Below are 15,783 nucleotides of genomic sequence, written 5' to 3'. Positions count from 1 at the left end.
AAAGAGGTGTATATAAAATGAATTTATATATGTACTTGTGTATATGCATGTTCCAACCAAGAAATCGTGTATGTCGAAATTTTCTCATCAATCTTAAAATGTTTTCAGGTGCTTTAAAATTTCAATATAAATTTATTTGTATATAAAATACTGAATGTGCATACATAAATATATATATATATATAATAAGTTAGTTGGTAGGTTGGTAAATAAAAGTTGGAGTCGGTTAAAATAAAAAAAAATATAAAAATAAAAATTGAAATTCAAAAAACAAGAAAAAAAAATAAATCGACATTTCGTTTTTTTAACATACATACATATATACATATATACATGAAAATATGTACATACATATATATATAAAAATAGTATATGTATGTATGGATTATGTATTTGACTTAAGTTTTGTATTGAAGAATAACAAATGAAAACAGTTGATGGTAACGAAAAATTTATATACGTTCATATAGAAATACATACATACAAACATATAAATGTATGTATATATAGATTTGTATTTCTTATAGACATTAACAATTTAAGATAGAAATAACTCTTAAAAATCTGATAAAATTATAAGAATTTATTTCCTTTTCAATCAACCATCTTTCTTAAGCGCAATTTTTGCCTTCTACTTTTTTTTTAAATTATTTTGAAATCTTTTTGCTTTACCACAAAACTAAGAAAGATTTTTTGGTTTTTATGATAATCTTAAAAAAATTAGTTTTTCGTTTATAATGGTGAAATTTTAAATAATTGTAAACTAAAACGCAATTATGAAAATTTATATTAAAAATTTCATTTAACTATTTAATGGTTCAGAAAGAAAAATTCTTCGAACACATCCTTTTAATTCTTTAAATTAAACCAAAAATTTGTTTCAAGATTTTGAAATGAATAATTTCAAGTGTGGGTAATAATAGCAATTTTGTGGCAAGTTGATTTATAGGTGATTAAATGTCATTGTTAGAGATTTATTAGAAAATTATTTAACAATTCAAAATTAATAAAAAATACGAAGTAAGAAACTAACATTTTTTTTTTAAATATGAAAATTCACTTCTAAAAATATTAAGCACTAATAAAAAAAAAGATTATGAGAATTCTTTTATATTTTTCTCTAATTCAATAATGTAAATATATTAATGCAGTTGAATCTCGCTAGAACGAACACTATATGGCGAATTTAGCTCTTATAATTGGTATTATTTCGTGAACAAATGTGTTAGGGAACAATTTGTTTATTAGTGCAAATTTTTTGTTTTACTATCTGTAATGAGAGTAAAGCAAAGAATATCAATAAAATTTCTTTTTAAAACTTAAAATTCCTGAGATTTTGTGTGTTCTTTATTTAGAGATTTCATTACGTAATTGGAACTTTAATTAAGTTTTACTCTCATATCTCTGAGATCTTATCATTTACTTGATCAACGATTTTTATTTCTGATTTTAATTTTTATTAACTGAAAATCCTAAAACTAAGAAAATGATATAAAAAAAAAAACTGAAAACACAGAAAACTTGAAATACCTGTGAGCACTTTATAAAAATCTCATCATTAATCATCCTCTACTTGGCTACAATGTGCTTCGAAATTCATTTTTGTTTTAATTTTATTTTAATTGTCATTTTCTTAATGTTTTTTAAAATAAGAAGTAAAAATCAAAAAACAAAAAAAAATTTATGAAAAAAAGCGCCTTTTTTGTTTTAGTTTTAAAATTTCAACAACTTTGCGTGTTTCTTTGTTAAATTTTTTTTTTTTTTTTATTGTCATTTTTTGATTTTTTGAAAAGTACCTATTTCTTTTGATTTTTTATTTTTTTTTTTAAATTTTATTTTCATCTTATTTAGTTTTTCTTCTGTTTTACTATTTCCGGTTCAATATTTTTGTTTTTTATATCAAAACTTTATTACTATTATTATTTTATTGTTATTTTTTAATTATTATTATTATTTTTTGTTTACGTGTATAATAAAGGATTCATTAGTTTCTTAATTACTTATAAAATTAAGAAGATCTCGTACAATAGTATTCTAAATGAAAGAAAAGAACGTAAAATAAATACGAGTAATATTTTTTAATGGTCATTACAAAAACCACCCTAAAAATTTGAATTCTAAAGCTTTAATTTTAATTATTATATTATAGCCGCAACTTGTTTATGATATTAAGTAACAAGTCTTTGATTATTTAAAAATTATATAAAATTCTTTTTTGTTCATTAATTATTTATGGTTTCGAAATAATAAATAAAAAAATGTTTGCCTAGTGCATTAAAAAGCCGGATGCATTGTATACAATATGGTGGGTTATGTGATGGTAGCAAAATTTGCATTTCAAGTTTTCATTTTTAGACATAATAGGGAAACGTTACCAAAATCTATTGTCCTATCATTCGGCTTTTGATCATTAATACGAATATATTTAATAAGATTTTCTTGAAATTTTCCTTTATGTATAAGTATAAGTTCCATCTGAACAATACGAAAGTTAACTAACTTTTCGAGGAAGTCAGTTTAATATTTCAACGTTAAAACAATATATTTGCAAATTTTTCGGAAATATCTGGACTAGTAAATAGATCCTCACTAGGGACAACAATTAACCTCTGGTTTCTCTTAAATTAACTAGAAAACTTTGAAGGGAAATTCACATTTTTGTTTTTACTACATTAACTACAAAGCTAATTAATAACCTTAATAGGTTTTGAAATAAGCGTTTAAATGGCATTCTTATAATCTTATACAACACTTTAACATTGCGATCGTTTATATGTTGTCCTATATCGTAGTTTTCGTTTTATATTTATTGCAAATTTCATAGTTTAAATGAATTTTCTTAGCTTTTTGTCATTCATAATTTAAAATATATTAATGAAAAACGCCCATGAATAATATAGTATTTTGAATTAAATTAAAAAAAAAAAATAGTCGTGAAAATAATTTGCATTCATCATCATCATCATCTGTTGGTATTACAGCTCGGGGTGAGCCTTAACCTCGTTCACAATTTTCCTCCATTCCGATCTATCTTGAGCTATAACTCTCCATCTCTGTACGCCGATTTTTCTACAATCTTCTTCTATTTCATCCAGCCATCTAGATCTCGGTCTGCCTCTTGCTCTAGTATTATACGGCGTCGCGTCAAATATTCTTTTTGGCATCCTGTCATCTGTCATTCTTACGACATGCCCCGCCCATCTTAATCTTTGTGATTTTATAGCTTTTATTACGTTTTGTCCATTTATTAATTCTTCCAACTCTGCGTTGGTTCTTCGTCTATATTCATGATTCTCGTCTATTTTGGGACCAAATATTTTTCTTAGTATATTTCTTTCGAATATTTTAAGACTCCTTTCATCGTTTTTAGTCATTGTCCAGGATTCACAGCTATACGTTAGCACAGGTTGAATAATAGTTTTATATATTCTAAGTTTAATTGTTCTATTCAGTAGCCTGGACTTAAATAGATTTTTGTGGGCATAGAAACATTTTTGGGCTGCTTGCAAACGATCACTAATTGTCCAATGCATGTCGTTTCTGTTATTAATTAAGGCACCTAAGTATGTAAAATAATTTGCATTATTAATAAAAATTATTTTTAATATTTTGATAATTTTTCAATAAACTTTGAATATTAATGTTTGAATTTTAATTTTAATATTAAAAAAAAAAATTTTTTTTTTTTATAATAAATTTTTTTTTAGAAAAATTGAGAAATTATATTAAACATATCAACAATTGAGCTCCAATAATTTTTAACCCATTGATGGTAACAGGAGAAGTACGACAAAAAATGAAACAGAATTGAGAGCAACAACTAGAACGTATTTAAAAAAAAATTATTTATGTAATTTTTATTGAGACTTTTGTCAATTTTTTGCACGTCCTAACAGGCTTAACATAAATTTAATAAGTTTAAAATTAATTTGAAAACCATTTTTAACTCAGTAATTCTTCCAGTATGCAAATATTGTCATTTTAACCAGAGAAGTGAGACCAAATTTCAATGTATCAAAAATCGGCATAAAAGCCTTTAATTATTTAATTTATTTTAATATACTTTAAAAACATTTGAGATAAAAACTCAAGTAATGCTTTTACAGAACCTAATTTTAATTTACAGAACTATGAAAGATTACAAAGTTAAATTATTTTATTCACTTTCAATTTTCAATCAATTTGATGTGATAATTTTATTTAGTTGTAAAATATATCGATGCTTAGTCAATCATATTTTTATTTTTTAGTTTATCCCTAGGGTAAAATATATTTTGCATTAATTATAAATTAAATGACGAATTGTCAATCATTTATATACACGTTCTGTTTTTTAATATTATTATATGTACTTATGTAATTCGTGCTGTCGTTTAAGACAATTTTTTACTTGTTTGTTAAAATGAATTACTTTATTAAACAATTTTTTGCTTTAATAAGTATTTCTAAACCCCGGTTGGTAATAGTATTATTTATGGTATAGAAATTAAACTAATGAAATTTAATTATAAAATATTTGACATCTTATTTTTTATTTTAATAATTAGAGGCCAAAAGGAATTTAAATTTGAGAAATCCAACTGTTGAATACAATAATTGGCAAAACAAATGAAATGAGAGGTAATAATCGACACCCATTTTAATTTCTTAAGCATTCAGTTCTTGGATGCACTTCAGAAAAACGATTAGTAGATTCTTATAGCTGTATTTATGAATGTCTATTGTGAGTGGTATATGCGGTGAGATTTGTGAAGTTGAAGTAAATGCTTTTTCTTCTTTTGTTTGAGTTTTTAGAGTCTATTTGCATTTGTTTTTGCTTGGCTTCTCGTTAAAACGGAGAATTATACAAAATTTTGGAAAATGCATTGAAATATTTATTTTGTACAATAATAAGTAAAAATGGAAAAAATTAAATTGTCTTATCAAAAATTAAAATTTTTAGAAAAAGTGCTGTAGCAAGCAAATTTAGAAATATTACACGAAATTACATGAACTTTGCGATATACGCTTTTGTCAATTACTACTTAATTTATTTACTTAAATTTTCAGTTGAAATATAAAAAAATAAGATCGTATATTTTGCTCAACTAATAAAGTCCGTTAATTTGGTCAATCATATAATTGAGTTCCCAATACAAATTTATTATAATCGAATTTATATTTACAAATATTCACACTTATTTATTATTTATTGACCGTAAAGATGCAAATTATTTTATCCAAAAACAAAAGCAAAAAAAAAATCTTCTTGCTGATACTCAATTTTACCTTTCATTATATTTATATGAGAGCGTGTCAAAGCAATTAATCTTATAAGTAAAAAACAAAGAGAAAAAAAAAACAATATTCGGAAAATGACGATTACTTATGGTAATTTTTCACAAGTTATGTGTATATATGCATAACGTATGTGTGTGCATACACATGTGTGTAAAGAATAGCTTCATTATTTTTTCTAATTTATATTTTTATTTTTTTGTTTTTTTTGAAAACCAAAGAAACCATTTTTGAAAATGCATTGAAAAATAAAAAAAAAATATTAAAATATAAAAAAATTTCAATATCCAAGCCCTAAATATTCCAAATACAAAAAAAAAAGTGGAGGAAACAGAAAAAAGAAAAATTAAAATATTAAAATTGTCATGGTGGCTTTCTCTGTTCAAAATACAATGAAGGGTTTTCCTTATATATAGTTCGGTTTTTTTTTTTTTTTTTGGGATGTTACCTTCAGATAATATATGGGGTATCTCTTGAGTTATCTTGTAAAAAGAACAGAAAACTCATGTTCATGTTGTTTCAATATTTGATATTCTCTTTTTTGTTTTTCCTTTTTTACTTATTTTGTTTTTCTTATTTTCTTTTATTTCATTTTATTTCATTACAATGATGATTTGACTTCTTACTCACTTTTTATTTTAAGTAAAAAAACGCATAGGTCATATGTGTTTAAGGTCTCTTCTCTATATGTATGTACACTATACATTATATGTAGGGTACCCATAACTTGTCAGAATTTTTTAATTTTTGATTGGTTGTCATAACTTTTTACACTTTGAAAATCTACAAAATAATAATAAAAATAATAAGAAGAACAATAACAAATGAATACCTTTGAATAATAAAAACAAAAATGGAAAAATTTTTTTTTACGTATAAAAAAAAATTCCAAAGATTCTTCAGAAACGATTTGTGTACATACCAACTTACTTACCTATGTACCTACCTATATTATTTGATATTTTCTGTTATTATTATTTTTTGATCTTCAGTTTTATTTTTTATTTATTTTTTTTTTTCTTGTTCTTTTTCGAAACATGTTGCCGACAAAATGTTGCGTGATGCTCTGCAATCTGTTGTGCTATTCTTTTTCTTTTGTTTTTATTTTTTTATAACAAAAAAAAACAAAACATTCTACTCTATTCCACTTCAATTTCATGAACTTTAAGTATAAAGCAAAACAGCAGAATGAATTTAAGTTTAATATTTTTTTTTCTTTTGTTTTAATCCTTACTTCATTTTACATAGTGATTTTTAGTAGTCTTCGAGAAAACTGAAAACATATTTTAACGACACACAATTCTTAAGAATTTTTTTGCTTTTTTTTTTTTTGGTTTTGGTTTTCCTATACAAGAAAATATCCTGAGGCATAAAAAAATACTGAAAAAAAGAAATAAAAGTGGAGGAAAAAAACAAAGTTAACGTAAATGTAATTTTTAGCACATTTTGAAAATAAAATTGCAATACACACGCACATAAACACACACACACATTTTACAGACAAATATCATTATACCTACATTAATGTGAATAAGAATAATAAAGAAAAAAACTAGAAATGCATGTATTTCATCAAATCGTCTGTTAATTTAGTTTGTTTAATCACATTTGGGGTTAAACTATAAAACATGGGTTATTTTTGTGTAAAATTCTGGACAAGTAATTTTCTATATAAAACAAATTGACATATGTGAACGATTTATATGGGGTTCGATATTGTGAGTGTAAAATTGAGAAATGCTTAGGGATCAAACTTCAAATTCGATTTGTGATTTAATGATGCAGGATGATTTTTTCAAATGATTACAAAGTGAAAGTGAATGATTTTAATTATTAAAATGATTAAAGATTTATATGCAGATTAAATTACATGGTTACCAGTTGCTTACAAAACTCGCTTAAATTAATTTTTTTGTTTTCTTTTCTGTAGTAATCTTATTCAATTCATTCCATATTTTATATCTTTGTCAAATTTTGACTCAGCGCACTTTGATTAGTTCTCTTTATGGGGAAAAGAAAAATAACCTTTTTTAAATTAAACCCAAGCTAAGTGAGAGGCACAGGCAATAAAGTGGTTTATTGATCTTTAACAGCATTAAATTAGACTTTCAATAATTACTGTTTAAATTATTTTTCAAAAGAACTTTAGATTTACATTCTTTGTGATTCTCGGAATTATTAAGGGCATACAATAACTAAATTTTCGACAAAATATAAATGAAAAGTGTGAAGAATTCAAATTTATTGTAAAGCTAAAAACTACTAAGTTCGACTTAAGAAATTTTTGATCATGATGAGCTTATCATGTCATTACTCAAAATTTACCTCAATTATAACGACATCAGAGTTATCCTATCTAATCGAATTTTAAAGGGAAGAATTAAAAATTTTGATATCTGATTACAGTTACGATATTTTTTTTTTAATTTTTAATTTTTGATGAAAATGCGCTCTTTTTCAAATCCTTAATTCCTTAATAATTTGATTTTGATTTGTTTTTTTTTTTTTATTTCTCTTTTATAAAATTGCGGGTCCGCTTTCTTTATATAATTTTTTTTTCCTGTTGTTGTTTTTTTTTACATACAGTCAATGATTTAATATTATTAGTGCCGAGATCCATTTCGACTTCGTGTGTTCTTATACATACGAAGAAACAAAGGAAGAAAGTTTAATAAAAATAAAAACAACAATAGGGAAAATAAAAATTCAAAAATAAAAAATATCAAGGAAAATATTGCAAATTTTAAAGTAAATTTATAAAAAAAAAAAAAACAAAGAAATCAAAAAAACATTTTTCATTCCTTTTAATTTTTTGTTGTGTTTTTATTTTTTCTTTTTGTATTTCAGATTTAACATGCGTTCATATACTTAACTTTTCTCGAATTTTGTTTTCCAAACCATCATTTTGGTTATAAGTTATAATTTTGTAAATTCATTCTTTTCTTATTCTTTTTTCTGTTTTTTCTTCTTTTTTATGTTATTTCTATGTAGATTTGTAGTTTGGCGGAATTGCACTCGTTTTTTTTATTTTTTTTTTTTTTTTTGGATTTCTATAATGGCATATTAGGTGTATGGAATTAATTTTTGTTGAGCTATTTAGACGAATTGATCCATGTATCATCATTGACTTTTTGATTGTTTTATTTTTCTTTTTCATTATTTTCTTGTTTTCCAACTCAATTTGCAATCATTTTTTATTCGTTTCGTTGTTTTTTAGTTATATGTGAAAGGAAATTCAACATATATTTAAAAAATACAAAAAAAAAAAATTGGACAGAATAAATCAAAAAAAAAAAATATTTAGAATTTTTTTTTTTTCGTTTTTTGGATATAAAAGAACAATAAAGTTATGCAATATCATATGTTATGATTTAAAAAGAAAAAAAAAACTTCTTTATACATTTGAATAAAAAATGTAGAATTTTTTGGTATTATTCAGTTGAGTCTACGGTTATAAAGTTGGCAATGAATTTGTTTTAACTGTGAAATTTTCAATTTTTTTTAAATGGTTCCATTGTGTCAAGAAACTGTTGCACCAAAAGTCAAAACACTACCTAAGTATACCAATAAAAAGTGTATATTTTTTTTTTTAAAAAAAGCTAAAAATTAAAAGCAAATCTAAAAGTTGGTTATGCCACACAGACCCATTATTAATTTACATTGTACCCAAAGTTCTTATTCGACTATAACAATTATTATAAAACCCCATGCATTCTTAAAAACTGCCCCTTCGTTTTAAACTGGTAAATGAAAAAACAATTTGTTAAATGAGCATGTTTTCTTATTTTCTGATAAAAATAAATTATGTACATATTTTGAAATTTATCTTCTGTTCCTGCATACTTTTAGGAGGACGAAAACTAAAAATTTAAATAATTATCAATCTATGGATCGAAAAATTATTAATCTTGATCAAAATAAACGAAAAATAAATAAATGCAATTCATAAATCAGTGAATTTTATAATTTTAAACACAATAATTTAGAAATATGTGTAAAAAGACAATTAATTATTTTTCTTAGTGTCTAAATATTTAGCTACCTTATTTTGGTAGTAAGCAATTTAAAATTTAAGCAATTTATGCATAAGTTTTCGGAAAATATAAGTTGTATTAACACAAAGTATGTGTAATCCTTTATTATAAATATAATTACTAAACAATTATTAATTAAATTTTATATTTAATATTTTTAATTGGGGTTCCATTTGGATTGTATGACATTTCCTTAAAGTACTAATCAAAATATGATTTTTTTACTAATTATCTAAAAATACATAACTATTATTCAACTATGGAAAGTAAAATTTTAAAATAGATTTTAGAATGCATTCGTGTCATTTGAAGCTGAAACTGTTACATACCTGAATTGTAGAGTTTAAACTTGAAATTAATTCTATATTAAATATGAAAGATTCTCTATTCAAATTCGAATAACTTTTAAAATAATTTTTCTACGGAAAGTATCCCATAGTAAAATGGTCATAATTAAAATTTATTTAAAAAATATTTTTTTTTTGTTTTCTTATTTTGCATGTTTTTGTTTACAAAAAAAAAAAAAAAAACACAAATAATTTTTGTTCTACACGTTTTATAATATTAAATTTTTTTTCGAAAATTATAAGTTAAACTAAAATTTATGTTAAAATGTAATATAAATTTCTTTTAGTAAGACATGATATCCTGTCTTGTCTGACAATATGTATATTTTACCAAAAAATAAAAAAAAAAATTATATATAAGTATATACATCGTATATTTAAGTATATGTGTTATACAAAATACAAAACTAATAATAATATTTAGAGAATGGATGAAAATTCAAAATGAAAGAACAAACTAGAGAGAGATGAGGGAGAGTAAAAGAGACAGAACAAATATTATATTTGTGTATATGTATATATATATATATATATGTATTTTAAATTGCTTTCAATTTAATTTATGAGACAAATTTATTTTATTTAAAGAATTTAGTTCAGTTTAGTTAAAATATGCTAAAGAAAAATCAACTAAATAAGGAAACTTTAATTTCAATTTTTGTTTCTTTTTTATTTTTTCTTTTCTTATTTTATTTTTTTATTTTTTTTTATATATTTTTATTATTTTTTATTAAATTATATTTAATAAGTGTTAAGTTGTTACTTAAGTTCGCTTTGTTTATTATCTAGAGCATAAGTATTATTATTATAAATACTAATATTATTTATATATACGAGTACATAGATGAATGTGTGTACAATAAATACATATGTATATAAGTATAAAAGTTATTGGATGCTTCAATTTAATAGTTCTGACTTTGGTTTGTTTAATCTTAATTGAGTTATTGAGAAGATTTTTATCAATTAGTTAGTATGCTGTCATAAATACACAATATAATGTACAATTATGAAAATATACGATATTATAAATAATTTTAAAGACTCTATATACTTAAGAATAATATAAAAGAATAAATTTTCTTATTTGATTTTTATTTTATTAATATGTATTGAATGTTTTTAATTTTTCCGTAGCAACGCAAAATTAAAATATTTTCAAATACGAAAAATGCGGACTTTAGATCTTATGATAAATAAAATTAATAATAATTAAATGAATAGTTTAATCGTTTATAATTCAATTTGTAAATATTTTTAAAATGCTTGAATTAATTTTATATACATAAATGTTGCTTCTGATGCGAATTAATTATTTATGTATTTATTAAAAATAAAATCTAAGAGCCCCAACTCCTTTTGGGTTTCCGTGGGCTCAGCTTTACATTGAAAATTAAAATTTTGTAACTAATAATATTTTATCAAAAATAAAAATTATGTACTTTCATCTAATTTACATTATCAGTTAAAAGTATTCGGAAATTTCTAAACAAAAATATTTCAATATTACTTTTTTTTTTTTTTAAACTAATTTTAAGCAAAAGAAATTTTTAGCCAAACTTATAATTAATATAATATTAAATTTTAAATAGAGATTAATTTATTTTACTTAGATTATGCTAGATTAAAATTATTAATTTTAAATTGGACCTAAATATTTTGGTATAAGTTAATTTTTTTGATAAATTGAATTACTCGTATGTTGTTATAAACTACATTATCATCCACAGAAAGAATCTAGATATTTATACTGTAAACGTTCCTTTCCATGTTATATTTAGGGCAAATTTCAAAAATGTGTGTGATGGTCAGATCTTCATTGCATACATCACATATAGATAGTGTTGTTTTATCAAATATATAGGAATGCGTCAATTTCGAGTGTCCATGCCTTAACCTTTTTTTTTAAATTATTCCAAACCGATATTTTATCTGTAATTTCTTTCAATTTAGTAAATTGATTTGATTGTCTCTATTCTTGACTAAAAATAGCCTTAATTTTTTTGTACCATTAATCTTTCCAAGTCCGTATAAACTTGTTTATAATTTTCCACTATTGCTGAATTTATAGCATTTTTAGCTAATAAATCAGCATTATTATTTCCCTGTATATCGATATTTGATGGTACCCACAATAATGAAAACTTGTTCTTATTCTCATAAATTACTTCTTTTATTCTTTGTGTCGTGCGATGTGAGAGAAAAGAGTACTAATAGATTTTAGTGCAGTCAGAGAATCAGAGCACACGACCACTTTTTTGTTTATAAAATTTTCATAAATATATTCAATAGCCTTCGGAATTGCATATAACTCGGCTGAAAAGATACTTGTATCATCTGGTAAATTATAGTCTCTTGTTACTTTATTGAATTTAAATCCACATCCGGTTTTATTATCTAACAAAGACCCGTCAGTTTAAACAACATCATAATATAGTTATTTGGTGCTAATTTTTTCTAAAAACAGTTTTTGTATAATTTTTTGAAGTATCTTCTTTTTTAAAATTACTTAAGGAAACATCTACGTTTAAGTTCGTATTGAACCAATAGGGTTTTTGTACAAATTGTTGAGTATCTATATTTTTAACAGGCTTTAAAAGACTTCTCTTACGTATATTGTTGGTCTCTTCGTTTTGTTTCATTTCTTCGCTTAAAGGATGTTTTTCAAAGGATAATATTTTAAGACCATAAATCATGCCCTGCATTTGACTTCTCAAATTCAATGGTAATTGTACAATATCGACCAGAAGACTCTGAATTGGAGTAGTTGTGTAGGCACCAATAGCAATTCTTATGCCAGTATTTAAAATCGCATCTAAAGATTTAAGCATTGTGTTGCTGGCTGATCTATAAATAAAACTACCATAGTCAATAATTGGTAAAATGGATACGTTCAAGAGTCTTAATAACAAGTTTCTATCTGACCCATACTCATTGTGATGCGAATTAATTGCTAATTTTCCGAATGCCTATTATTTTAAAGTTTATTAAAAAATCAGAAAAAGCAAATATGCATTGCAGATTCCAGCAGTTGAAAAAAAAAAAACATATCTATCGATGAGGATCATGAAATCATGAAAAATGAAATACTTGCAGAGAAAATAATTCAATTCATTTACTTACTGATGAAGCCCAAAATTTTCTGCAATATCACTCTGCAAACTCGGATCACTCATGTAGTGTAAAAATACCTTCTTCTTCGGTAATTTTTAGATTCATGTATTAGCACGAAAGTTATAAGTCACCTTTATCTGAAAGTAACGACCTGGCTACATTTAAAGTTTTTAAATTTTTATTACAGAAATGGAAAGCATTAACTGGTTTTTGAATTCACATCATTTTAAGTAAATACTTGGAAAATTAATGCATAATATTGAGTCTTTACTTATTTCGTATTCACTTACTTTTAAGTATTTGCTTAATATTCCCTTAGTTAAAGCAATTATTATTTTTATTTGCTAGATCCTTAAAGTTAAGGTTATATTGCCATTTATAAATTGAACTAAATAATATTTTATTCAAATTGAGAAATCTTTTACAGTTACACAAAATATTGTTTACATTTCCCTATTTCTAGAAATGAAGAACTTAGTATATATATATTACAGTATATAAAGCTAAACATTATTTACAGAATTGTAAAGAAATTAATAGAAAATAGTTACTCACATATCATTATTGAATTAACTTAAAATAATTAGAAAATTTTTCTAAGGTTTTTATATTTTATGTGAAAATTTCCAAAGATATTCAACTGAACTACTTAATATTTAGAAATTTGGATTAAAAACTAAACTACGAATACAGAATTATGAGTTTTACAAATATTTTATAGGAAAAATGAGATCCTGTTTATATTTTTTTCTTTAAATTTAAAAATAGGACAGATTTTTCTTAATCTTCAATAATTTAATTTTGAATTAAAAATATAAAATAAATTTATGCAAGTATGTAAGTAGCATGTACAACCGTCGGCATTTCTTCACTATTAATAAATGAAAATTACTTTTTATTTAAATTAATTATTTATTTTTAATTAATTTTTACTAAAAAAAAAAACAATATCAGTAACCGGAAAACATTTTATTAACAATAAAAAAAAATTTGGATTATAAAAATTTTTTCTTAAACTTTTCTCAAATTTTTTTACAAAATCATTAAGGCGGAGTACGTTTCTTTAAAATATTTTATTACAAATTTTTAATTGGATTTTTCATTCTTTTGTTTGTATTTTAAAAAACTTGATCTACGAATTACCATACACATTTTGTACTTTAAATTCTCTGTTTTTGACAATTTAGAAAAATAAAATTTACCAAAAAAATTTAAATTATATTTTAAAAATTAAATACCCTTTTATTAGCCCATAAAAAATAATATGATTCAATCAGGAACAAAAACAAAAAATTGAAAATAAATCAAGTTGAAATTTTATAGCATAAATTTCTAACCCTTTTTGTTTCAAAACAATCTTATGTATTCAATATTCAATTAACATAAAAGCTATATGCATCCATTAATATCATTTTTCCCCTTTATTACGAGCATATTTTGAATATATTTTTTGTGTCTCATTTTACTATATATACTCGTACGTTCATCTTAATTTTCTTTTTAGAAATTTGAATCATAAATGCACGCAATTATTTTTAATGGTATATTAAAGGAGAATGAACTTTTCATTTTGTCTATGTTAAAAATAATCTGACTAATTACATTTATAGTAACCGCATAGCAACCTTGAACTTATTAAATTTATATGTAATGTTATCAACAAGATTAACTTTTGCATTGTGTGGGGTTTTGTATGCTCTTCTATGATTTTTATTACTTTTTTGGGAAAATTTATTTTCAGCTACAATTCTTTTTATTCAGATTTGGATAAAAAACTTTTTAAAAATTAATTTTTTGATTTTTGAGTTCTTGCCAATTGAATAATTAGGCTATTGTTATTTTTAACGCGTAACAAAAGTGGCTTTTATGTGACAAATAATTATATTGTATAATGGATTTAAATTCAAAAAGCATATTGTTTTTTTTTTTCTGTTATATAACGGCAATAATAAAAAAACGTATATTTGATTTGTTTGCAGTGGTGTCAAAAGGGTGCAATAATATGAAAATTATAAAAACTTGTTAGAAATATGACTGAAAGTGTAAAATTTTCAGAAATATTTTTATTTTAATAATTGTAAATTACTTATAATAGTTTACATTTTCGCCCCATGGCCGATGTGTCATATGATTTAATGGTCAGTTGTAAGGGAAAAATTTCAAAAAAATTTTTTTTAACTTGAATCTTTGTAAGTACGACTGACGTCGTCTGGACTCTACATTTTTGAGAAAATATTATTGAATTTATTCAAATTATAAAATTTCCGTTTGAATCAATAAAAGCAGGTTTTGTTTCGGATCTCACTTCGAATTTCCAACTAAGATTTTTCCAAAAGATGGGGTTGCGCGTTCAAAATATAATTTACAATTGTTGGGATTGCGGAACCTGGTCTAAGTCTGAAAAGTCTATCGAAAAATGTGCGACATTTTTGTATTTTGTATATCGATTTGGGTACCCAAGCAAGTTTTCAAAAAACAAAAATAAACTGTTTAATAATTGAGTTTTAAAGAAGTATGATTGAAGTGGCTGTTGATTAGGGTTTGAGCAAATAAATCAGGATATAAATATGTATACAACAGCTTTTCAAAATTAAAAAAATTTGTTTCATTTATTCTTACCGCTGGAAGTTGTAATCTTAATAGCAATTCAAAAATTTTAGTTTTTGTTAATTATAAAATAAGACAATTAACAAACATTTTTAAGAGTCAAGAACAAGAAAATATTGGTCACTTAAAGAAATTGCACTACTGTTTATTCCTTTTAATTATATTTGCTTGCTTGTAGTAAATATATTCGAAATTTTAGTAATTTGTTGTCAACTAGTAACAAATGTTTTCAAAAAAGAGTTATTTTATACTCAAACTGTTGCGAATCTACGAACTCTGTAATATTTTTTGTTCTATAGTAAAATTTAGCTTGTTTATTTGTTATAAAAGAATAATTTCACAAAAAGTGGGAATTTATAAAAAAAAGTCATCAAATTTCAAGTTGAAAAATTTTATAAATGTAT

At 23.4% G+C, this 15,783-nt stretch overlaps 1 protein-coding gene across 1 annotated transcript; it reads right to left on the bottom strand.

The window, feature by feature from the left end:
- Window positions 1-2,975: 2,975 nt before the first annotated feature.
- On the bottom strand, window positions 2,976-12,489 carry LOC129606494 (uncharacterized). The gene is made up of 2 exons (XM_055516836.1): window positions 12,270-12,489; window positions 2,976-3,559 (listed from the first exon to the last, which is right to left on the bottom strand). The coding sequence occupies exons 1-2, from the start codon at window positions 12,487-12,489 to the stop codon at window positions 2,976-2,978; spliced, it is 804 nt and encodes a 267-aa protein (XP_055372811.1).
- Between the last annotated feature and the right edge of the window lie 3,294 nt (window positions 12,490-15,783).

Source organism: Condylostylus longicornis, unplaced genomic scaffold (genome assembly GCF_029603195.1).
Source record: "Condylostylus longicornis isolate FDR11 unplaced genomic scaffold, ASM2960319v2 ptg000018l, whole genome shotgun sequence".
In the NCBI taxonomy this organism is placed as follows: Eukaryota; Metazoa; Arthropoda; class Insecta; order Diptera; family Dolichopodidae; genus Condylostylus; species Condylostylus longicornis.
The sequence above is the reverse complement of the archived record's forward strand: the minus strand, read 5'-3'. Positions and strand labels throughout refer to the sequence as shown.

Coding starts and splice junctions, on each gene's coding strand:
- LOC129606494 (XM_055516836.1), bottom strand. CDS start 12,489: ATGCTTAAATCTTTAGATGCGATTTTAAATACTGGCATAAGAATTGCT. Junction 3,560..12,269: donor CGAAGAGACCAACAATATAC/GTAAGAGAAGTC, acceptor TTACATACTTAG/GTGCCTTAATTAATAACAGA.